General features: G+C 36.3%; 1 protein-coding gene across 1 annotated transcript; it reads left to right on the forward strand.

Moving 5' to 3' along the window:
* Positions 1-239: 239 nt before the first annotated feature.
* Positions 240-9,364, forward strand: LOC132545067 (fructosamine-3-kinase-like). The gene is made up of 8 exons (XM_060208735.1): positions 240-419; positions 3,380-3,463; positions 3,854-3,954; positions 4,969-5,131; positions 6,487-6,558; positions 7,721-7,865; positions 8,792-8,966; positions 9,286-9,364. The coding sequence occupies exons 1-8, from the start codon at positions 240-242 to the stop codon at positions 9,362-9,364; spliced, it is 999 nt and encodes a 332-aa protein (XP_060064718.1).
* Positions 9,365-10,447: the final 1,083 nt, after the last annotated feature.

Consider the following 10,447-nt stretch of genomic DNA (forward strand, 5'->3'; position numbering starts at 1 on the left):
AATAGGCTGCCTGTTTTCAAATAACGTACAGTTAGTCAGGCATAAAATATAGCACGAATAAACATGAGCAGTCATCCATGAAATGTTTTAGATACACCAAAGTGACAGCCGTTTTTAGATCAGATCGCAACATCAGGTACACATGTATGTATTCATGAGTTAGGCACACAGGTAAACAACATTTTACTTATACATGTATCGTATTGCATAGAAAAATATTTTGAAGGACTTCTTAATGCATGAAAGTTCAACTGGATATCAAGATGGAGGACAACGAATTAGAGGATCTATTGAAAGAAAGACTCAATTTAAACAATATAGCATTTGTTGAGAATAGAAATGGATATATTAGCGAAGGAAAGGTGTTTCAAACGGAAGATGGAAGCAGAATCTTTGTCAAGGTAAACCGGAAGCAAGGGGTAAGTATATATTATGTAGTCCTTTCAATCTGTTCATATAGTGTTAGCAATGGTTTACAACTGACAAGTGTTCGACCATAGCGGATTTTATTAATATATTGTTTCATAGTTACACAACTGCACTTTGCGCACCTTTAAACATCATTCCAACGTCAATCTTCAAGCAGTGATTGAATAATACTTTACTCCATCATCTTGACCTGTTAATAAAAGCACTGATCAATATGATTGTAGGACTTTAGTTTGATGGTAATGCTGACCGAAATCAAATATCCACAAGGCTGGGAAGCCCAGGGATAACGGTGGATCCCAAACGCTCTGATCACTTTTCTTCTACCTGCAGAATCTTTGATTGGTTTGTACATCTACCGTTTATCAAGGTCTAGAAAGGACGTATTTGGAGATAAAATACAGCAGTGAACGTTGGGTTTTTTTAAGCAATGAATGGATAAAAAAGTAACTCCCTTTGCATATACTTAAACAGATGTTTACAAATCCACTGGGCTTATTGAGTAAATAACCGTCGATTAGAGATATGGTCACCAAAGGTTTATAGTAACTGGTCTGTTGTTACCTGTTCCTGAAGTGATTTAAGTCACAAGGTCAATAACCTCATTCGGTTATTGATATGGTACAGGTCCGTTTGTAGTAAATGGTTTGCTAGAGAACTTTCTAAAGTAACTGATTGGCAAGGATACTGTCCATAGTAACTGATTCGGTAAAGAACATTTGTGGTCACAGACTTTCTAAGAACCAGCGGTAACTGATTTTGTAGAGAGAAATCTTTAATAACCGCTTTGGTAGGGAGCCTTCTATAGTAAATATTTACGTAGAAAGTGTTATGTGTTAAGTAATTTGATAGAGAGCATCTTTAGAGAACATTTGTAGTAAGTACTGAGGTATATGATATGGTAGAGAGACTTCTGTGGTAACTGATCTGGTAGAAAACCTGTATTACATAATCTGCTAGAGGACCTCCTGTGTTAGGTAACCTGGTAGAGAACCTCCTGTGTTTGGTAGGCTGGTAGAGAGCCTCCTGTGTTAGGTAGGCTGGTAGTGAACCTCCTGTGTTAGGTAGGCTGGTAGAGAGCCTCCTGTGTTAGGTAGGCTGGTAGAGAGCCTCCTGTGTTGGGTAGGCTGGTAGAGAGCCTCTTGTGTTGGGTAGGCTGGTAGCGAGCCTCTTGTGTTAGGAAAGGCTGGTAAAGAACCTCCTGTGTAAGGCAACATGGTAGAGAACCTCCTGTGTTAGGTAACCTGGTAGAGAACATCCTGTGTTAGGCAACCTGGTAGAGAACCTCCTGTGTTAGGCAACCTGGTAGAGAACCTCCTTGTGTTAGGTAGGCTGGTAGAGAACATCCTGTGTTAGGTAGGCTGGCAGAGAACCTCCAGTATTAGGTAGGCTGGTAGAGAGCCTCTTGTGTTAGGTAGGCTGGTAGAGAACCTCCTGTGTTAGGCTACCTGGTAGAGAGCCTCTTGTGTTAGGTAGGCTGGTAGAGAGCCTCCTGTGTTAGGTAGGCTGGTAGAGAGCCTCCTGTGTTAGGTAGGCTGGTAGAGAGCCTCCTGTGTTAGGTAGGCTGGTAGAGAGCCTCTTGTGTTGAACCTCCTGGTAGGCTGGTAGAGAGCCTCTTGTGTTAGGAAAGGCTGGTAAAGAACCTCCTGTGTACGGCAACATGGTAGAGAACCTCCTGTGTTAGGTAACCTGGTAGAGAACATCCTGTGTTAGGCAACCTGGTAGAGAACCTCCTGTGTTAGGCAACCTGGTAGAGAACCTCCTGTGTTAGGCAACCTGGTAGAGAACCTCCTTGTGTTAGGTAGGCTGGTAGAGAACCTCCTGTGTTATGTAGGCTGGCAGAGAACCTCCTGTGTTAGGTAGGCTTGCAGAGAACCTCCAGTATTAGGTAGGCTGGTAGAGAGCCTCTTGTGTTAGGTAGGCTGGTAGAGAACCTCCTGTGTTAGGCTACCTGGTAGAGAGCCTCTTGTGCTAGGTAGGCTGGTAGAGAGCCTCCTGTGTTAGGTAGGCTGGTAGAGAGCCTCTTGTGTTGGGTAGGCTGGTAGTGAGCCTCTTGTGTTAGGAAAGGCTGGTAAAGAACCTCCTGTGTAAGGCAACATGGTAGAGAACCTCCTGTGTTAGGTAACCTGGTAGAGAGCATCCTGTGTTAGGCAACCTGGTAGAGAACCTCCTGTGTTAGGCAACCTGGTAGAGAACCTCCTGTGTTAGGCAACCTGGTAGAGAACCTCCTGTGTTGTACCTGGTAGAGAACCTCCTGTGTTAGGCTGGCAGAGAACCTGCTGGTAGAGGGCCTCCTGTGTTAGGTAGGCTGGTAGAGAGCCTCCTGTGTTAGGTAGGCTGGTAGAGAGCCTCCTGTGTTAGGTAGGCTGGTAGAGAGCCTCCTGTGTTAGGTAGGCTGGTAGAGAGCCTCCTGTGTTAGGTAGGCTGGTAGAGAGCCTCCTGTGTTAGGTAAGCCTCCTGTGTTAGGTAGGCTGGTAGAGAGCCTCCTGTGTTAGGCAGGCTGGTAGAGAGCCTCCTGTGTTAGGTAGGCTGGTAGAGAGCCTCCTGTGTTAGGTAGGCTGGTAGAGAACCTCCTGTAGCAAATTACTTGACAAAGAATCTTCTGTATTAAATGATTGGACAAAAACAAAAATCTGTTGTAAGTGATTTCGTAGAGAAACTGCTAGCTGATTTGATAGGGAATCATCTGTGGTAGAGAACTTACCGTAATAATTGCCTATGTAAAGAACATTCTGTAGTAACAGATTTGGTCTGTGGTTACTGATATGATAGAGAATAGTCTTTGATAACAATTTGGCGGAGAACATTCCTTTTATAACTGATTTGATAAAGAACCTTCTCTGTCAACTGATTTGCTAGAGAATCGTCTGTAATAACTGAGTTGGTAGGGATCTTTCTGTAGTAACTTACTTGATAGAGAACCCATTAATTGGAATACATTTCATTTCAGGCACGACTAATGTTCGAAGGAGAAGTTGCTAGTTTGGAAGCACTGAAAAACACAAATGAAATTCGAGTGCCGAACCCAATTAAAGTAAATACATTCACACAAAAACACAAATCCTTTATTTCTCACTGAAGTCTGTTACCGGTGAAAACTGGCAGTTGCTATGTATATGATATTATTTACCGTTGCGCTGCTACTGTGTAGTCTTAAGAAAGCAGTGTTTATTGCTGGATCTTGAAATACATAACTGCAGGTAATGTAAACCAATTTATATAATAGTGAATTATATTGAAAATGATAATGTAAGCATCAAATTGCTTTCCTTGAGCATTCCTGGACATCATAAGTGTTAACTGGAAACCGCAAATTCAGTATTCAGCATTTATCCATTTGGCATTCGCACATTCAAAAATATATTACTATGTTTTGTAAAACAATCAATTACCCCTTTTCTAATTATGATTTTTTTCTTGTCAGATCATGAACATTCCGACTGGAGGTTCTGCACTAGTTATGGAGTTTCTTGACATCACTGAGCTTTCGAACCAGCAGGCAGCTCTTGGAGAGAAATTAGCACGGTAAGGTTCCTATGTACTGGGAACGGTACATTTTGCCAATAAAGATTGACAACACACAAGCTGTTCTCAGTGAATTGTAAAAGATCAAAGAAATACTAGACAAATCGTTCGTATGATATGTACGTGACATCTGTCTAAAAGAACTCACATAAGTTTTCACGTGATATACTATTGTTATCTGAAAGTTTGTAAAGTTTTTTATTCATTTATTTGTTGATGCCATTATAAACGATGCGAAACAAATGAGTAATTGAGACAGGATAATTATATGAATGATGAATCATATTTAACACACCATGGACGTGTATTTAATACACTCATCTCATTCTATTTAAAAAAAACCAGTCATATTATGTGATATCCCTAAAATATTACTATCGACACTGAGAGCAAATATATTGATCTTTTCTTGCGCGGTGCCTTAATGATCAACTTAAATTTCTGATGTCTTAGGTATTCACTCTGTACATAATATTTTTACCACAAAACAAATACGTGAATGATCATTTTTCATAACAAAATGTCGTCCAATACTGGGTTGTAATTAATATCATGTAACTCCAAGACGATAATGAATATTGAAATATTTCAAATTTCCCATTATCAACATTTTGTAAGAAACATCTCACTTATGCGTAAATCAGACGTTGAATGTTAAAGGATCATTTCTAATCCGCGCGAGCTAGCTTATGATTTTACTGTAATGATTTTGATTTTTCGGGATAGACAAGTTTCATAAATCTCAAATAAAATCGACACAAATTAAACATAGAGACCATTCCACACTTAGAATGAAAAAAATTGATAGTTTAAATGTCGATATAGTTACAAGTCGAAACAACAAAATGTATACATCTGTGCTGATTTTGTGATAGAATAGCCAGTCACAAGTGGGATTGAAGTTGTGTCTATCAAACTATTACTTCACATGTGTTACAATCATAATACTTTCAAGTGGAAAATTTTGTAATATTATTATAACTTCTGAATCACAATCAAATTATTGATCTGTAGGTTACACCTGCACAATGACAGATTACGACGTCGGGCCAAGGCAACCGAATGTACAGTAGGGGAATACGAACGAAGTCCGATAGCCGTAGAGAAGTTTGGATTCGACATGGCAACCTGTGTCGGCTTTCTGCCTCAACCTGTTTCTTGGTCGGAAAACTGGACGGTAAAACATGATAACAGATTTATCTTTTTGTATACAATTAGTATTTATTTTTCAGACCATCCAAACCTAACGAGAAGTTGCCAATACATTTAAGACACTTCAAGATGAATTAACTTATCAACGTAAGCGTAACAAAACCTGAAGCTCAATCAATTTATCGTATTTAAAGCTTCATTGATATGACAATTGTCCTTAAACTTCTGAAGACAAAAAGATCTTACGATGTTATGTAGTTTCCTCTGATATAACAAGTTAAGAAAAGAAACGAATTCTCGTAACAACGTAGCAAATGCCCTATTTTGAAGACAGCTTCATCATCATGAGAACAATTAGAATATGAGCATATGTATCTGCTAAAGCGGTATTATATGTATGTATCGGTTTTATCTGCCACTGATCAAAATTGATTGTACATTAATCAACATCCCGGTTGATATAATAAGCTGATATATCTGTAACATTCCTTGCTGCTTCGAATTTAGAAAGAAGATCTTGGAAGAATGTGGATATTGCTACTCCCGATGTAGATTTCTTTCGATCACTGACGAAACCTAGAAGGACCGAAAAGCTGTATGATAGAGTGTGATTCACTACGTGTATTTTGATCTATTTTATTCAATTCTTAATATGTTTTCAAAGGTGATCTTCATTTTTCCGTGTATTGTACAATTTTCCTTTGACCATATACAATGTTTAAATTTTTGTTAGCTCGAAAGTCAATACGGTAGTTGAAGAAAGTAAATCAAAATTGCATTCATTATATCTACCCTTGATTACATAAAGATAGATGTAGTAACGAACCAGTGCGAAGTGATTAAATAGGTCAGACAACGCTATGAAGTAATTGAAAAACGTGCATCCTTATTTCTATATACAGTGAGATATCGCTTAAAATCCGGTTCATAATTGAGACCACCTCGCTTTTACGACTATTTAATTTCAACCCTAAAACATGTATATGTCTTTGTATCGTTAGCTTATCAGTTAAGATCACTGCACTATTTAGAGCATCTTAGACCAATTTTGGGTGTAATCAGAGCATTAACCAGTCATAAATTCTCCCATAAGTTACATACTACGTATTCTACTGTCAAATTTACAACTCGGTCAATATTACATAATGTTTAATGCTATAAAACTAACATACCGATTTTCGTGAATGTGGAAAATATGGACAAAATTTGTCGAAAGGGAAGTCTATTTGGTCATACTCATTCTTGAGACCACCTCGCTATTAAGACCAACTTTTGTACGATCCCAAATGTGGTCTTAATAGCAAGGATTCACAATATTCATTTACATATATTTCCTACACTCGTTTAGCTAACCATTGTATTATAAAATCTTTGTTCCAGACCTACTTTTCCAATTTACTGGACTATCGGATTGGATTAATTGAAAAGCAAGCTTCATCGCCTGTTGATACAGTAAGCTCAATGATTTGAAATATTATATTCATTTTAATAAAAGATTTATATGAAATACATCTGTAATTCAATTGTTTTCAATTTTGTAGATACTCTTCTGAGCATAGAGTAATTAGTAAAATAGAGAGAAAATTGTGGAAGTTTAATTTTGGAACTGATACATCTCTACATACAGATTTATTTATCCTTTGTTTTCTTGTTATTGATATTATGTACTCTCGATCGCCTCCTTGGTTTCAAAGTTTAGGACTTTTATATCACTGACGAGACAGAAAAAGGAAACAGCTATATGATACAGCGTTTGATCAACAATGTGTTTCTGCTGTATCTGATTCTAAGTATTGAAAAAGATTATCAACTTTCATGTTTTTGTACAACCATTGTAAAGTCCGATATAGGTACATATAACGTAGTATTAGTATGGCTCCTTTTGTGTATAATATTAGATAATTCTTAACTTCCATACGCTAGCTGCTGATACCTCTTTATTGATACATGTATTGGACCCTGAAAATTAATACAACTAACTGTTATTACATGATCACCAATTTAACTACCACTGCAACACAATATAATGACATATCTAAATCATTGCAGCTACAATATAGAATATTGAACATTTTTCTGGTTGCTTCCCTTATATCACGCAAGTTTTCTACATGTTCTTATGGTAATAAATGTAGTTTATTTTAGCGATGAACAATACATGTAAGTCAGTTATTATATAAAAACGTTTCCGTAACATATATCTTTACATAACCGTAAATCGCTTTTTATTACTTACGTCAACATTGCGTCTTCTGAAACTATATGATATGGCCGCTAACAGATGCTGTAACCCTGCAATAAAATGCCTTAGAAAAAATGACTTTCTTCAGAAGGCTTACCCAAGTTAACATTTGTTAAACAAATAGATGTTTGCATTCAAAATATCATGTTACGGGTGACTGAAGACAGAAAATTCCATCTGTTTCGTTACGCTGTAACTGCATCAGATAGGGACATGTAGACTTTTTCTATTCATCCCACAGAGTTTCTGCTGACGTGTTAAGCACTTTATTAGTAGTTGTTTCATAAGGGTATTTTTATTTGGCTAGTTTTGGTTCCTGTTGGTAAACTAGCTTACTTTGTATTGATTAGGAGTATTCTTTTCCTTTTCCAGGTAAATGCACACAAAATGCGCGAACTATGGACAGAGATTCTGCTTCTTTTGCCCGGACACTTTCGGAATATCGACATCAAACCTTCTTTACTACATGGTGACCTCCATGTTTTCAACTCTGGGGAAACCAAACATGATGGACCAGGTTAGTCTGACTTTGAAGCAGATAAGATACATTTTACAAACACAAGATACTGGCAATACCCGCGTATAATCACGGGACATAATTCCGGTCTTAATGCTATTTGTTGATTTGTTTGTTGTGGTTTTATGTCGCTCAAACTAAGGTCAAATGTGAACTATAACCTCAGGACGATGAAGCAATGCCGTGTACGCCTCTGATTAGAATCGAAAAAGATATTTGCTTACATGACTACTAAACAACCATGTAATTGAATCTTCTCGCTAAGTGATAGGTAAAGACCTATATGCCAGTAACTTCTGAATGACACAGTTGAGTGACCTCAAAACATCTCGTGGTGAGGCAACACATATATCCAACTGAATAAGTAACTCGCTTTATTGCTCGCTTCATTATGGAAATGCAACAGACAATGTTTAAGTGGTGAAAAGCTATGAAATTATAATATATATTATAAAAAATGTTTTTTAAACTTGGTATTAGTAACATTTGTATATCTTTTCATTATAACGCTTTAAACTGAATATCTATAAAATTCACGTTAACATCTTACATCACAACTGGATCAAATTTACAAAAAATAATAATAATAAACATCGTGTGTCACAGGCTAAAACCTGATCACATTTCAGAATAAGATTATGTATTACAGACTGCAAACTCATCAAACTCAGGATAAAACCGTGTATTACAGACTGCAAACTGCTAAAGTATTATTAAATTTCAGAATAACATTATGTATTGCAGACTGCAAACTGACCATACTCAAGATAACATCATGTATTACAGACTGGAAACTTATCAAATTCAGAATAACATCGTGTATTACAGATTGAAAACTGAACAAATTTAAAAAATCACGTGTTCTAGTCAAAACATTGATCAAATACTCTACAATATCGTATATTTGACATTAAATCTGCTTTCAGTAATATTCGATCCAGCTTCCTTTTATGGTCATTCAGAGATTGATCTTTCCGTGGGATTTGTTTATCCTGGATTCAACCAGCAGTTCTATGATGCTTACTTTAAGTTAATACCCAAGGCACCCGGATTTGAAGGCAGACTGGACCTCTATATGTTAAATCAGATATTGAACTATTGGTATGTACAAAATATCTACAATTATTAGTATTTTTTAATCTTAATACGGATCTACCAGTGATATTTTTATCAGTTACCTGTTACCTGCACTGTTTTAGGCTAAATAACGATTTTCATACACGTTTAATTTTACATATTCTTGTATCTATTTAGTTTTAATATATCATGTAAATCAGTCTTAAAGGTTTGAAATATTGGTTTTAAAATCATTTTATGATACTTCAATAATAGTAATGAAATCAGCATCGTTTTCGTTATCTTTTAAGACTGACGTCATATTTAATACATGTATTATGTATCTGTGTTATATGTCTTGTAGGAATCATTTCGGTCCTAAACAGTGCCGCCAACGAACTATTGATTTGATGAAGAAAATTACAGACACTAAACCACAATGATAGTGAACGAGGTTTTCAAACACCAACGTTAAAAACCTGACCTGTCATGAATATGAAAGTTGACAAATATTGATTATTTTATTATTTAATGGGGGAGGGGGGAATTAATCAATATTTGTAAACACAGTGGAAGGTAATATATTGTAGTCATGGCTACCTGTATGTATAATATTTTTTTTAAATGCAAGTTACATTATGTTTGGCTAAAATGTCATTTTTTAAAAAAAAATGTTATGTTTCTAAAGTGATATCGTATTGTGTATTCAGTTTTGTGACTCCATTCGGCAGTCTCGTATGTGATTGATTATTTGGTTTTAATTATTTATCACGTGTTATGTATTTGATTTCACTGCATACAATATAGATGTGATTTTTATACAGAGTATTGATTAACTCTCCCTCGGGCAGAATTTCATAGTTGTTAAATTCTGAGAAGTTAAACTCCACAGACACTTTTTATATCAGTACTATATTCTAATACGATGATAAAATGATGTAGTTAAAACACTTCCACCAAAACATTCCTTGCGCAATAAGAAAGTGATGCACTGATGTCTTTTAAGCAATAGAATATATGCATTTGAGAACAAATACCAACAGAGTGACAACATCAGTGCCCTTTTTCTCTTGCTATTCCAAGCCGAGGAGAGCTAATAGCAAATATGTCACAGAAGACCTGCGGAAATAGTATTTAACACAAAACACGGGGCAAATGATAATGTTAATTTAGCCACACCATAAAAATATAAAATACCATCTTTCTCGTGGTCGTTATCTTCTACTTCGCATGTAGAATTGCGCCAAGCAGTATGTATTGTAGTAATACGTCCATGTATTCCTGTCTGCATGAGAACATTGTATACCACAGGGGGCTTGGTTGTGGAATTTCGAGTAAGTATGACATCAGTTAATAAACACATCCGCACAAATTCAGTCATTATACACATTTGAAACCGTATGAGAATTTGGGGAATTGATACATTAAAAAACTCTTTTAACTTTTTGAGAATTTTGGATATTGATAAAATCGATACCCCAAGGTTTCAGAGTGTGTATAAACACTGGATTTATGTGTTGTGATTA

The sequence above is a fragment of the Ylistrum balloti genome, unplaced genomic scaffold, assembly GCF_031769215.1.
Source record: "Ylistrum balloti isolate Yb309-2 unplaced genomic scaffold, AGI_CSIRO_Ybal_v1 Utg369822, whole genome shotgun sequence".
Classification (NCBI taxonomy): Eukaryota; Metazoa; Mollusca; class Bivalvia; order Pectinida; family Pectinidae; genus Ylistrum; species Ylistrum balloti.